At 38.2% G+C, this 15,729-nt stretch overlaps 1 protein-coding gene across 9 annotated transcripts in view; it reads right to left on the bottom strand.

Annotated features, from left to right (window-relative positions):
• The window catches only part of LOC115234522 (RNA binding protein fox-1 homolog 2), a 262,018-nt gene that overhangs the window by 62,668 nt on the left and 183,621 nt on the right, over nt 1–15,729 (bottom strand). For 8 of the 9 annotated variants that reach the window (XM_029805663.1, XM_029805664.1, XM_029805660.1 and 5 more), the window contains one exon: nt 7,300–7,392. The exons of the other annotated variant lie outside the window; for it this stretch is intronic. In XM_029805663.1, coding sequence (XP_029661523.1) covers nt 7,300–7,392 — 93 coding nt within the window. The remainder of the gene's footprint in view (nt 1–7,299; nt 7,393–15,729) is intronic. 9 annotated transcript variants of the gene reach the window in all.

The raw sequence follows: 15,729 nt of genomic DNA, 5'->3' as shown, positions 1-15,729 counted from the left end.
CTTTGATAAACCATGTTGATATATGCGGATAATCGACGAGTGTCTTTCTCTCTTTTTCTAGATATATTCTTTTATTTTAATAATTTTTTAAACTCTTTTCTTAAAGACAAATTTCATTATAAAAATATAGAAAATAATTAAGTTGATATAAAAAATTCACTCTCTCTTTTATTTATTTATAGTTTTTAATTCAACTATAAAAATCGTGAAAATTTGAGGGAACAAGTTCTATTTGTATGGCTCAAACATGAGATGCAATTGAAATTAAAAAAAAAAAAAATTTTGTCTTATTTGTACATTCTTTTTTGGGTCTTGACCGCGGTTGAATACTCGAAGTTACAGAATCGTAGCCATGGAAATGCTCTTTTCCCCAGATCCCTTTGCGGGACATATATGAATTTTTCATGCACGATTTAATCGCCGATTTGCCTCTACTAGCGCTATATTTGCACGTTACCACGTAAGGCTTTGTCGCTCCTCCCCCAACGGGTGATGTCGTCGTCGTCACTGACCCAGAATGTCGACTACTCCTTTGCATCTTCAGGAAGAGCTTTTTCCGACTCGTAGCCGACCATAGTCGTTTCGCCAAGGCCGAGCTCGTTAAGTTGCATTCACGTGCAGCAACTATAACTTTCGATCCCTTGCGGCTTTAATGTATATATATATAAGCTCTTCGATTTTTGAAAATTTTCATTTCTTTAAAAATCTTCATGCGTCGCACGATAAGTCACGTAAAATATTTTTCTTGCATATGTAAATAAAAGTTATGCATACAAATAAGATACATAACGCTCTGCACGTAAGTGAATTGTGCTTATTTTTTCTCAACTACTTGTAAATTGTAGTGCACATATAACATGCATGCACGTTAGACTCATTATTCGATAACAACACGAATAATATTCTTTCTTCATCTCATTACTTACGTATTCAAGTATATTGCATTTCTTGAGATGCACACGGGTCAAAAGCATCCTGAGAAATTTCTCGGGCATTTGTATATCACAGAACTCGCAGGGTATTTATTAATTCGTCCTCGCTTTCTCCATATCTCTTTCTATCTCCCCTGTCTATTTTACATAAATCGTCTTACGACGGCATTAGCATTGTCATTATCCCTTCTCGCGACTTCGACCCGGAATCAGCTTTGTGCTAAGAATATATAAAAGCTTTTCTTTCGATGAGATTTCTTGTCGTTTTCCTAGCAGTTTCTTGCTCGTTAATCCGCATTCTTCACCTACCAGCGGGTCGATGTAATTTCAGTCTTCCGCAGCCTTTATGTCATTTGTCATGGCGAGCGATGAATCGCGCTGGATTATGTATTCGAGGTTGTTCCTTAGATCCTACTAGCTGAATTGCCATAAGCGCTTATCACCGGACTCGATCGACTCGCTCAAACGTTCTCTGTGGATTTTCCACACGACACGCGACGCTTTTTGCGCGCTATCGACGGATCTAATGCTTTTTATCAGAGACAAATGTTTGGCAAGAATGATATCTCTCGACAAATAATAACATAGATAGGAAAAAGATCATCTTCTTTTAATATCTTATATTTGCCAATCATGAGAAAAAAAGCAGAGCAGCAACGAAAATTTCATCACAGTTAAGAAAATTCCGTTGCACGTGCTCAGTTTTCCAAAACACTTCAATTCCACGAAACGCGATTATGATGAAAGTTCACGAGTTCCCGCATCGCGAGATATCTTCCAGATCTAACTCGACCATGTAAGGATCACAACTCGTTCATGAAAAATCTACCGCTCGGAAACTGGAAAAAAAAATAATAAAAAGAGAAAACGCGAAAGAGGGAGAAGTCGACGCAAGACAAGAATACAGACGCGGTCGAACCCTTAGTGATATAACGAGTCAACGCTCGGGACAAAACGACGATTGCAAAAGATATTCGTTAAAATAATGGAATATTAAATGCGATATCTAATGTCGCGAGCATCTTGCCTCCCGTTATAAAAGCGCTACGACAAGCCCTTTAAACGCGTCTCTAAATGCACGATGATTTCTGCGCGAACGTCTCTCAGTTCGATACTCGACTATCGAAAGTCACCCCTTCGTTTCCTTCCGGAATTCGCGTCTCCACCTTTCTCGTTGCAAGGGACGTAGGCAGAGATAACGGGGCGAAATAAAAAGACACCTGGAATCAATAAATGAATTCGTCGATGCGATGCAAAGCACGTGTTCGGTGGCAAAAAGTTCAGTTGCGTGTTAGAGATTAATAACGGCGAGTAAAAGTCCTGCCTTCCCGGTTAAGGTAAAATAATATTCTCTTTTTTTTTTCTTGATGTACTCGCCGATTGCAGCAATTTGTGTATACTTTCCAGTATCGTGTATTTTTCATATGAATTATGCTTCCGAGAAAATTCATGCTTCGGAAAAACTTATACACATGAAAAGTAACATTTGCATTTACGTCTGATATTTACTGTCATTATGTAGTTGTTTCTTTGCCATCGATTTATAAATAATATAATCTATATAATTTATTTGTCTATATATTTGGAACTCTTGTGCATTTTAAAAACTTTTTCCTCAATTTTTCGATATTTTAATTTTTGTTTAAATTTCCATTTCTCAGTTTTATCCATCAATTTCCTTAATTTTGTAAGGATATATCGATGATGAACATCGCGGATGAACATGTCGTAATGAGCGACCTCAAATTTCACGAATGAGCGAGTTCGTTTCCCATCGAAGGGTGCGGACCGTGCGCTAAATTGCGCGTGAAATGTGAATACGCGTAGCTTGCTGCCGCTTGTCATCCCGGAAAAAAAAATTTTTACCGGATTCTGTTGTCGTTATTTCGAAGAAGGCAATAATGCGAAATATGTCTCATCGTCACACATTTAATCGATATCTAAGATCAATTTTCGAGCAAACCGATTTTAGAGCTGTCATTATATTCAAAGGTCCAATTTCCCTATAGTCATTGAGTCGAATTAATGTCTGGAATTATTTAAAACTGAAAAAAGAACCGGACAATAGAAAATCGCAGCGGCAATTAAAAAGTCTCTCGGGAGAGATTAGCTAATAAAGTACCGTACTCCCACGGGAAACTTTGCGAGAAGTTCGCAATGGCTAATTGCATTTCTCCTCAAATCTTCCACTCTCTCCTCGTAATTGCTACAATGAACACATCGGTTTACGTGAATTTCGAGAAATTTCTGCCAGAATTCGCGTACGCGAATTTTTATTCCGCGTCCTTTTCGGAACTTCGTCGACTGGAAATTAACGGCGAGAAAGTAGGGGGGAAAAAGGCGCGGTCTCTAATTTAAGAACCCTCCCTAATCTCTTCCGCAATTAAAGTGCTACGTCACGTTCGTGAGAAAATTACGCGTAAAAGAATTCTCGTTAGAGTTCGTTCTTTTTTACCATTCTTTGTCATCTCGTTATTCCCGACTGGCATTCTAGCCTCCGCGCCTTTTTTTAACCTCTCGCTCTTTACGGCGGCTCTTAGAAAATTCAACAAAGGACCTGGGTACTTAGTACTTGAGTAAAACGGGTCAAATGTCGTCGCGTAAAAGTGATGACGTACGAGATATAATCGTTCTAAAACTGCTCTCACGTTGTAATTGACGATGGTGTGGATGTGAAAAGGTGTTACATGCTTTTCTCTCTGTTAAAATTCGATCGCAAATAAAATGCAAATTGCTCGTGGAAGAAAAGTCATTAATATGCCATTATCACGCGTAACGTACTGTTTTTCGACTGTCTCGGTTGCCATTTGCGAAAGTACTTGAGTCTCTGTGCGTTTTACTACCTTACATCTACAGCTTACATAATTGTTATCTTAAATCTATTATTTTTTTCGTTCATTATACCATAAATTGTAAGTAATTTTATTTTAGGAGAAAGTAAGCGCTACGCGCGTGCCGGTCGAAAAAAGACAAAAGAAAAGAGATTAAAAACATGTTGTTAAATAAAAAAAATATACAGATCGTGAAAGAATGAAACTAAAACAAATTCGCGGATGACGAAGTATTCATGCAGCAGTTATGTATTCGCAATTATATTTTATTTTTTTCACAAACTTTAAAATATCTCTTTACACGATAAAAACGTATAATTCCTTTATAAAAAAAAATATATTCTCCTTTCTTAGAAAACAAATCTGTAACTTACTAAAAAAGCAATTTTTGACTCTTTTTCTGAACGAATACTTTGTCACACACGTATCAAAATGTAATCTTCCGACAAAAAACAGTCGGGAAATTTCATTAATTTACGTTAGAAATGCGGAACAAGTGTGGGAAAAATAATCGAACAAAAAAGAGAAACAAGAAAAAAAAAAGGAAAAGGAACATAGAAAGACTTAATCTACAAGTGAAAAATCGACCGCGGCACGGTTCTCGTGTATCGCGTGAGAGAGCGGGCAGTGCGAGTTGCATTTCTCATTATATCCTGCTGGTTTCCTTACCTTTTCGGACACTTTGCGAGGTCCTTTTCGAGTGGCCCCCTCAGTGTCCCACGATCAGCCACGATATGCCCGTTTGTTAATCTCTCTCGCTCTTTCTCCCGAAAGAGACAAACTGACCGACCGATCGATCGATCATCTGTTCTTTTTCTCTATCGCTCGCTCTCTCAGATTTTTCAATCAACTATTCTCAGTACGAGTCTCTTTCGCTCGCTCTTTTCTATCTCTTTACTCTCTCTTTGTCTCGCGCAGAAGCTCTCTATGGGACAACAGGAGATCTGCGTGAGATACGACCGTATTTTGCGATTGTCCGTTATTTTGCTTTGCTTCGCTTTTGGTTACTTTGTTTCTCACAGTAGCCGAACCAGCCACACAACGGGCCGGATTGTTCAACTAGCGGATTTTCCAGCTCCTTTGTATGCGGTTCGTTTACTTGTCGTTCGACGATCGCATTGTTTCGAGCGCGTCCACCCCTTCAACTTCGTTCATTTTGCATCCGAGGCACCGCCAACGCGAATCTTTTTCCGTTTCTTGTTTAACAAGATCGTTCTCAGACCGAGGATGACAGTAATGCAAACGAGAATTTAAAACGTTCGACACTTCAATGTGACGTTCCAGATCCGCGTTGGCAAGCAACCCCGATGCGTCTCTTTTTATTCGCTTTGGGTATTACTCGAGGATTCTCGAGGCGAGAAGATTGGCAACGGTATTTTGTCGTTATTTTCGAGATCTGTCACTAGAAATTTTGTTTGACAATTTAATAGAAAAATGCGTTCGTTTTATGAAATTTTTGCTTCGAAAATTCGTACGATCTTACGAAACTATCGTTTATTAAAAGATTAGAGATTTTCAATTTTTAATTGAACCATTAAAATTGCCGTAAGAAAGATCTCCTGATCAAACAGAGACGTTACTATCGAATCGAAACAAATCCGAAGAAGTAATCATTGACCGTGGTTTAAGAATATAATCCTATTACGTCCGAAAAGCTATATAATGACGACAGAGGAAGACGCGGCGGATCTTCTCGGAAGCAATTTCCCTTGCGTCGTTCTTTCGACAATCCTTTCAAAGCATGAAGAGAAGAAAGAAATGGACGACGACAAATCTTATTAGCTTTACCGAGATATTAAATTTTAATTGAAATAGATACAGAGACAATCGAAAGATTCTCGATTCGCGTATTTACGTAATATCAAACGGTGTATTTCGAAGGCGCGTTTGTCAGTTAAATGAAACTAAAGCGATGGTTCACGCGACGTGTATGAGACCTGCTCCGGCCGCCAGAGAAGATAACTAATCGAGTTGTTCAATTAGGCTAAACCGTTGTTGTTTGGTATCAGCATCGACGCAGCAGATGCTGCGGTTATCGCGGTGGCAGCCGAGAGCTATGAAAGCCATGCGCGATGATCAAAACTGAGAGCTGTCTGTACTACAGACGAAAATGTCAAGATTTTCAGTGCAACAAGAACAGAATTATTACGCGCTATGTATACAATCATTTTTAATTACAAATTAATAATCACGAGATAAGATAAATAAATAAATTATTAATCAATTAATTTATTTCATTATTAATATTATATTATATCCTTCTATTTAAAACATGATATAATGAAAGTGTGAAGTCTACCACTTTTTGACACAATCGTTGCCATATTTTATCGCCTCGTTTATCCTCCGATCGATCCGACGGAGCTTTATCAAATTCATGCGTAACTATCGAGTGGAATACAGTTAGTTTGAGACTACGCGAAGATAATTTCCGAGCTCGAGATACATTAATGAAAAAACTTTCTGTTGCGAATCCTCACAAATGTATAAGCGCGCACGTTTCAAAAATCTATAAGATAGCGTATTGCGATAGAAAAAAAAAAAAAAGAAAAAAAAGAAAAAAGCAAATATGCGTATGAAATGACTCGCAGATAAATCGTCCGACAAGGACTTTCTCCCGTACCAATTTTCACCGACCAAGTGGCCGGTCAATCGAAAAGAGAACTTGTTGATCATTCGAGGCTCTCGAACGGAGATCGAGGTTCGCCAATCGGTGGCTCGCGCGCCACTCGTCGATCCAATCGAGTGGCCATCAATCAGCTTGATCCAGGCCACGAGAGAAATCTCTTACTCTTGACTCCCCCACCTCCCCGCCTCTTCGCACAATTCAACTCTCTATTCTAGAGCCCACGAAATTACCTCGCGTTTGGTTAATTACCGCAATCTAGCCCGTCTCTCTCTCCCGAACAAAAGGCTCCGTCGAATCGCGAGAGACGGATTGTCGATATCTCGAATCGTAGCCGTTTCACGTAAAACGGTGATCTATGATCTACGATTACGTCGCCAGTCCGACATCTCGATCTTATCGCGATTTAACTCTAGTTTCTTACATCTACAGTCTTCGGATCGCACGCGTGTCCATCTTTGACATTAACACCATTTATATCCTAGAATGCAAGCAGAGAGCATTCATAATAAACTGAAATATTAACGTCAATGAATTAATAATAATAGCTCCTCGCATATATCATTAATTATGAGGCGATAAATATTGAAGGGACTTTATAATCGCGACAGGTGCGAAAGATGGACATTCGTCGGCTCGAAGAGTCTGACTTAGAACTATCGGGCGACCACCATATTTACTCGATGAAAAATTCGCGTTTTGAGAATGAATCTATTGTAAATTTATCGTGAGATCGGACGAATCGAGTTTTACATCGTGGTCGCCGTTTTATGTCACGGCGAGTGCGCGCATTTTGAAATGCGCCCACTCGACTTTCCTGAAAGAAAACACATCTATACGAAATGGATTAATGGCGATGTATATATATATGTATGTATATATATATAAGTATAAGAAAGTTCATGCACACCTCAATCTTTCTGCCCTCAACCACGGTGCCGTGTAGCCTCTCACGTGCCCGGTCCGCGTCAGCACTATTTGCGAATGTTACAAAACCGAATCCCTGCATGCAAGGACAGACAAAACAACATGCATTAAACTCAACTTACAGACTGCCAGCGCTTCGCAAAAAGCCGACTGGCTGGGCCGACATTTCGTCTTTGCGCGCGCGTGCACATATAATACGCGCGCGCTTACGCGTTCTATATCACGTATACGTATAATATATGTACACGCTATATAGGAAGGGAAAAGTGTACATATGTGGGGAATACTCCGAAGGAGATCGCCGGGGCGCGATATCAGGGGAAGAGAGAATTACCCATTCTTTCGTGCCACGACAATCTCATTCATTTAAATAAAACGGAAAAGAGAGCGCGTTCCCGTTGGTGTTATATCATATATTATATTGCATTATATTTATCGAAATATAAGAATTTTTATTTAAACAAAGATAAACTTGCGTGAAAAAACATTCGAGATTCACACGTTATCAGAAGGTATAATTATAGGATAAATATTTTTTATCCCCGTCTCATTCAGCTTCGAATTACCAAAAAAATGCTTCTTGATCGTGACGTTTAGTTCTTTACGCTTCTAATTTTCCGACAGGTTTTCGAATATCGTTGTGTATAAACGGTATTTCGAATGGAGATTGATTTTCCATCGAGAACTAGATAGAAGATGAAGAGAGCCCGATTCTTCCGCCCCGGGCGACACCGGCCAGCTTCTTTGTGCTCCTCTCTCTCTCTCTCTTTGAACCCTTCCATCACCCTGAACCCATCGACGGCGGCCTTATTTATTTCTTTGACGCACAATAGTCATCCATCTCTCCCTCTCTTTCTCTGAATCGGCCGTTATATTTCGCGAGACACGCTTTAATTAATTTCCGAGACTCCCTCAATGCGATAAAGCGAAAGAAAGTTTCGTGGATTTTCCTTCATTTACCTCGCGCTTTTTTTATTTTACTATCACGAAAGTAGACATCAATAGCTGTAACCTGCTGCTACTGATATTCTATAATTAACGCTTTATTTTTTCAAAGACTTTTAAAATAAAAGTAAAACTCGATGACGTTCAGTAATACTGAGAAATAAAAACCGCATCATTAATACAAAATAATCGAATTAAGTTTAGAAAAATATTTAGCGATTATTAAAACACGTTAGATGTCACATAGACAGTCTTTAAAACGTAGAGATTTATTCGCACAACAGCGCATATAAAAAATATCAAATTAAAAAAACTTATTTAATTTAATTCAATTGTCCTTAATATTGATGATCTCCTCAAAAAATATTGCAATTGATATATTATGATGTTAATCTAAACAATTTGCAAAATAAAAAAAAATTGCTTTCGTACAAAACGTCCGATTTTTTTCGAGCCAAGGGCTTGGAAGGGTCGAGAGACGCTTTTAGAGGGTTAAAAAAAATCAAGGGGATATATTCGCGTCGTGTCAAGTTCCTCGTTATTTCTATTTCTGTTTTTTATACGATAGGGATACTTTTTCGAAATGTCGACGACCAGGGGATCTGCGAGCGCCTCATACTGCTTACGGAGACGCACCAAACAACGTGCAACAAATAAGTAGATATAAAAATCATGGTAAGAAAATCATGGTCATGGTCACATTAATCATCTCATTATCATATCATATCATATCATATCATGTCATACCACGGTCATCGTCATATCATTAAAGACTCTTGCTTGTATCGAGAGGTGCGTGTACGAGAAAATTACAAAAAATTACAACAAAAAAAAAAAAAAAAAAAACTTAGTATACAAAGCTATTTCAAAAGATTTGATAAAAAAAAAAAAAAAAAAAAAAAAAAAAAAAAAAAAAAAAATTGTTTAATCGGAAGGGAACAAGTTAGACACGCGTAAAGGAAAGTGTGAGGGACAAGGCGAGCAAGGCGTATTGTATATGTGTTAAGTGTGTGTGTGTGTTCCCGTCTATGCGTTACGAATTTTCATCGTCGTTGCGAAAGACGAGGGGAAATTGCGTGGGAGATGTAAAAAGATTAGAATCGAGGGTGCCGTCGAGAAGGGTATGAAGAGACTTCAGTTCGACTCCGGAATATACGCGGCGATATCGCGGCGAACTGAATGGCGCCCTGAATGGCGAATTTCCTAGAAAGAGAGAGAGGGAGAGAAAGAGAGAGAGAAAGAGAAAGAGAAAGATAGATATCGATATTGCACGTATCACGACCGCACGCTATCTTGCGTCGCGGAAGAACATGATTCCTGTCAAGGAAGGGCACGATCGATTGCACTGCCTGCTCGAGAACAGTCAAGTTTCCCCCCTAAAATGTGGCTACCATAAGATATCGCCCTGCGATAACTCGTCGATTTTGTTCCTTACGCCTTACGTTATCACGTCATAAGTTCTGTCTTGTTTTCGCATTCATAAAGTTACTGAATATTACTGAAGATGCGAGTTGTGCGAAACTACTGTCTGATTATTAATGTTTTCGCAGGTTGCTACGGTATAAATTTACGGTTATCGTAATAATAAACAAATGATAATGTCTAGCATAAAATTGGGACGAATAAATAAGCGATCGCGATGGAACGATCGTGATCGATTGCGCTGTCAAAGGATATCAATTTCAACCAGGCATTTCACTATGATAACGCCGTCGATGTCGATATTATCAAGGTGACATATCATCTCTAAAATATGACTTACTATCCCTTAAACATGACTTTATCGAAACTGTGCTTGAATACCGACATTACATACATTAAAGGAAAATACCGTCGATCATGCTGTCCTATGCTATCATTTTATATAGAGATTGGTATGAATTTTATTCATGAACGAAAGTTTTCTTAAAAATCGTATGAATTAAATCACGGCCCAATTTCTCCTATACGATTCAAGACAGAAAGAAATTACTACACAATCATGTCTAAATAATATTACGCCCTAAATTCCGTAGTGTACAATCTTTAATATCCGTCTCGTAAGTGCTAGATCGAAATCGCGAATGCTTTTATCGTTAAAAGGATTTAATCGAAGTTCGGACCAAATTAAATTAACGGAATGGCAGCTTCTTCGTTAGCGAGTGAAAAAGAATGGCGGGATAATCGAGTTTCTTCGTTGTCCTTCGCTCGTGCCATCCGTTTCGTTCTCTTCAAGCGATGAAGCTGTTGTTAGAAGCGGTTACGAGCTCCACGGCTGTTGCCGCGAAAGATCGCATTAAAGCCAAATCAAGTACGGCGTCTGCTCGGTCGGCGACGGCAAAGTTTTCTAATCAACGACGAGAAATGACGAAGAATACCATCTGCTCCTCGGAATACCGCGGAAAATGCGATTTATGAGTAGAGAACGTGAGAAAACTGAAGCTACGTGCGAGCACGGAAAAGCCCTGTCTGCGATATTTTTAAACAGTCGGTTTAAATTTTCAGTGTTCTTTAATAATACGCGCGATAAAGCGTTTCATGATAATTCTTTTAAATTTGAACAACAGCTGGCACTCGTTATTAAATAATAGATACAGTTGCGTAGAAAAGCGACGAGAACAGTTTTGAATCTTGAAGGAAAACGCGAGGAAACGCTTCTCAATGGTAACCCAAGAATTATACGTGGATCAATGAAAGCAAACATTCCGTTAACAATCGTCAAACGCGCAGTTTAATTACAGTTAGAGGTCTCGTTCGAGTATAACGCGCGTTTCAACATATAACAGTATCAATTATTGTCGCGAAAGGGACGGAGGACGCCTCTCGCAGAGTTAACTAGATCCAAACAGAGAAGATATACATGGTAGATTCCTTTGTAACCGGAAATGGAGAACGATGTCGCAGGACAACGGAGACTGGGGCGAATAATTAACAACGCGGTCGGGCTCTTTGCACAGGTATCGCAGAATGTTGACACAGTCGTATGTTTTTCAACCTCCATCGCTCTAACTAAAGTGTATTTAATGGATGCCCATAATTACGGCACGAATCCATATTTCTCATCGAAATGTAATTAAAGTGAAACGCACGTAGAAAAAAAAGATAGGAATACGAGGCGTCTTATGTTCTTTATTTTGGTTTTGTTTGAAAAGGCATCGATGTATAAAATTAAATGTCTCTATGTATTTGCGATATAAGCGGATATTAATATATCTTGATAGACTTAGCAAGCCCTTGTTCTCTGAAATTAATTAAAGAATCAATAAAATATGATATCTGGCATATCATGTATAATCCACTAAAAACTACAAATTTTTGTATTTCAGAAATCACATTTCAAATTCATGGTATCTCAAATTTTAAACATATTTTGAAATCTTTTTCTTTCTTATTATGTAATTAAAAAAAACTGTAGAGCTTTCTGCGCAAAGGATCTTGGTTAATATTTGTTCATAAAATTTTCGCGAATCGTTCCGACGATACTTCAATAAAATTACAATATGCGAGTTTAACTTTCTGCTCTCGTTCGTGCTGGCTACTCGTGTGCGCAACGATGATTCGCATGGGAAATTATCATAATGTCAATTATCACGCTGATATTTTTAGGATTCGAGAACAAAAAACGCGATTCTGTTCAAACTACGGTAGGATTTATTTGCATATCCAATGCATGCGCAACGATTTCTCCGCCGTATAACCATGAATCTATTTCGGATCGTTAACAGTTTTCGAAAAAGAGTGCGATGCTGTCACGAATTCGGTTGCTTCTCGTTTAATACTTTAGTATAATCGCGGTATCGAGGCACGCGGAGGAAAAGAGGAATCATGTAATATTCAAATCACATTTGATCATTATGAGAATATCATTACCGTAATATCTGTTTGATACGAGAAAATCTATCGAAATTCATAATTTAACTGTGCACGAACATTGCTGGATAGATCTTTGGACCATGAGATTCTGTGGTTTTTGCTGAAAATCTAAAAGCTTGATCTAAAAGCTGGATTTAAACGATGAAAGAGTAATGTAGATACGATAAATATTTGCTAAAAGTTTCTCAATTTATGTCGATATCACATGCTCGAAAATAAATTATTTTTTTAATAAAATTTTATACGATTTAACTATATGCATAATTTATATGCATCTTATTGCACTTGTTTAAAAGCGGTAATATCGGCAAATAAAATCTCGCGTATAGTAATTTTCAAACATGCTTTGCCTTTATTATAATTTATCGCAAATTATAATCAAAATTATTACATCGGAATAGAAAACGAAATGATAAAATCAAAATAAAGTGGAAGACTTAAAAAAATTTATTATCCCGATCCGGAGCAATATAACCGGTGATATTTCGCGTAAAACGATCAACGTGTAACGTCTATGTCATAATTTAGAGAAAAAGTCTGGGCTCGTCCGCAATCCCGATCGCAAAAGGAAGGTCGTACGCGGGTGTATCGTGTGGTGGAGATCTCTCGTCGGAGCTTCTTTTTCTTTTCACAGTAATTTCCACGAACGTAAACGCGAGCTAGAATCAGCAGAGCGCGGTGGCCGCCCGTATTTCTTACGTCAAGCTTCGCGTTCTCGTGACGAGGAGAGATCGTGATCCTAGACGAAAACTTCCTTAAGCTCTTATCGAGCTTCGGAAAATTGCAGCTGGCGTGCACGCCGCGAGTATTCGAGAGCGCACACAAGCACCAGGAAATTAATCCTCCGCGAATCCATACCGCGGATCTCCTTTAAGTGAGCGATACGTACGTACCCTGCCTTGTTTCCGCTGACGCAAACGCGGCGCAAAATTACGAGAAAAATTGTGACTTATAACAATGTAAACGTTTATCAATTGTCAACAATTTTCTATACAAAGCGTGCTTAATCCTAGCACAACGCGATAAGTATATCTCTTATAACAATGTCATAGTTATAAGTTCTAGCATTACTCCTCTTAACAATCTTCGTTAAAGTATAAAAGTAATTAATAAAGTAAACTTTTAAGATAATGAAGTAAAAAGCTTTATAATACGTAAAGAAATAATGAATGTTGTAATAATTGTTACAATGTTAAAAGACAGAACTCATCGAGGTAAACTTTGTAAAAGTAACAACTATTCAAACTTCACAGAAGAATCAAATATTAATGTGCTGTCTCCTTGATAATTAATACCGTGTAACAATATCATTTACCATAATTGTCCGTAGTTTCGATTTCGCTGAAAATCGTGAATTACGCGCGAATGGTTCGAGTTTCAGCGAATCATTCGTAGTCGTTCGTTTCAGGATGGCCTGTTTAACGAAACTGCGCGGTCGCGATTAATCAGGGTCCGTATCAAAGAGGCCACGGCTTTCTTACGCCGTTCTTTAAAACCGACAATTAAGCACGTTTATTTCTATTGTAAAAACAACCGATACGCCCGGCTATAATTAGTATGCCCCGCGTAGATGGTCATCTTACACGCTACATTGCGGATTTAAAATAATGTAGCCGCAAAATCTGCGCGAATTTTTATCTCATCGCAGCTCGGGCTTGCTTATTTCAGAAGCAGTCGTTCTGTATTCGCTCTATAAAATATCGACTAGACATTACATATACTTCACAAGACAGAAATAATAAGTACAACAATATAGAGAAAATTGCACATTAAATTGATTACTTTCGACATTAAATTTCCGTTCACCTCTCATTTTCAGTGTCTATATATCATATCTTTAATATATAAGCTGCCATAAGTTACAGTTAGTCAAATTAATGCGAGCTGCGGAAACTGCATTCGATTATTAAATCCGCGAGATATGAATGGACATTCGTTGTCTTGTGAAAACAGGAAGCGATGTATTAATTGAGCGTCGAGTGCGAGAAAATGCTCATTAATCAGCTGACAACAACGGCAATTTTCCCATTAGGCGCGATAAAATATGTACATCGCAGTAACAAATACGACCGACAGCAGCGCGAAACGCGATCGATTAATTACGCGGAATGTCGTGCCGTTGCAACCAAACGCAAGAAGACGAATATCGAAATTCCATGAAATCGAGAACACTTGTGGGAAGTACCGGATGCGGTGTCAAAAGGCCACGTACGGTTTTTGCGGTCGCGCCTGTTTAATGACTTGTGTCGCGCTCTTGCTGAAAATATAAAGTGCAATGCGATGCGTTGATGTCGCGCCGGTACACTCAGCATCCCACCTCCATATAACTCGCGATCGTCGTGCAAAATATGTAATGTCTAGTCGAGATTTTATAGAGCGAATACAGAATGATTGGAAATAAGCGCAACAAGATGCGACGAGATAAAAATTCGTGCAAATTTTGCGATTACATTATTAATATTCGATCTATTGTTAAAACTCTTATTTCCAATGCCGGTGCATATGGCTTTTCGTATATATTTCATGGAAATGTTTAATATTAAAGAATTAAGGAAGTTTTGTTTAAATCACTTTTCAATCAGATTTAATTTTCCTACACATAAGGATATTTTAATACCCACCGAAACTATGTAATATAAAAATAATTAATCTTATGTAAATATTAAAGAAATTATGATCTTCTTTTTATTAAAAATATTTATATAATCAAATAAAATAAGTACTTTTCTTTTTTATATTAAAAATGCACACATTAAATCTTTATCGTAAATAAAATATCTTTGCATCCCTGCGCAAAAATTGAAAATAAACAAAATATCCTTATTACAAACAAAATAAAAAACCGTAGTATGTTATTTTATTATGTAGAACAATTTTTAGAAAAAGAGATATGTCAAAGGATCTAAACAAATGTATTCTTAATATCTATTAATCAATCATATTCAGATATCTCGTAGTATTTAATAGTAAAATTCGCAAGTAAGAAAATTTTAGCTTCATGTTCAAATAGAATCCTATGCGTTTACGATGATTTAGGAATTATCAGCCATGTGAACGCAACGACCGAACAGATGACGGGATACGGTTTTGCGACGCCATATGGAAGGAACATGACAAGTTTGTATGTATCTGCCTGTGCCATTAATACGGTCCATTGTACAGCCGATCGAGCGCGCGTATCCCGGCTTAATCACAGCCGAACGTTTGTCAAAGAGCGAAGGACAAATGTCATTAATGGCAATCGGATGTCGCGGCTGGAAGCGCCCTTGATTGAGAATGATTTCCTTCTTTTCGCGTCGCGTAGTCGTCGTAAAAAAGTTTCAATGCTGAGCAGAGACTAACAGAGTACTTGAGAGCGCAATTTGCACTCTTTTGATTAAGGAACATTTTCCACTCCCACCCTTTGCCATTTCCTCCGTCGCGAAAATTTTCTCTCGCATAGAAAAATAGCCGCGCGCATTCGTTCGCTTTTATCGCCCGCGCCCATAACAATAAGGTCGCCCTGAAGCTCTTATCGACTTTCAGGCCGACTAACGATACATGTTTCGTTATACGTGAATATATTCACAGTCGATATCGCTAATAGCGAAAATGTATTTCCTGCGAAATGCATCGG

Source organism: Formica exsecta, unplaced genomic scaffold, assembly GCF_003651465.1.
Source record: "Formica exsecta isolate Colony F162 unplaced genomic scaffold, ASM365146v1 scaffold2, whole genome shotgun sequence".
Taxonomy (NCBI): Eukaryota; Metazoa; Arthropoda; class Insecta; order Hymenoptera; family Formicidae; genus Formica; species Formica exsecta.
This window is presented reverse-complemented; position numbering and strand designations above follow the sequence as displayed.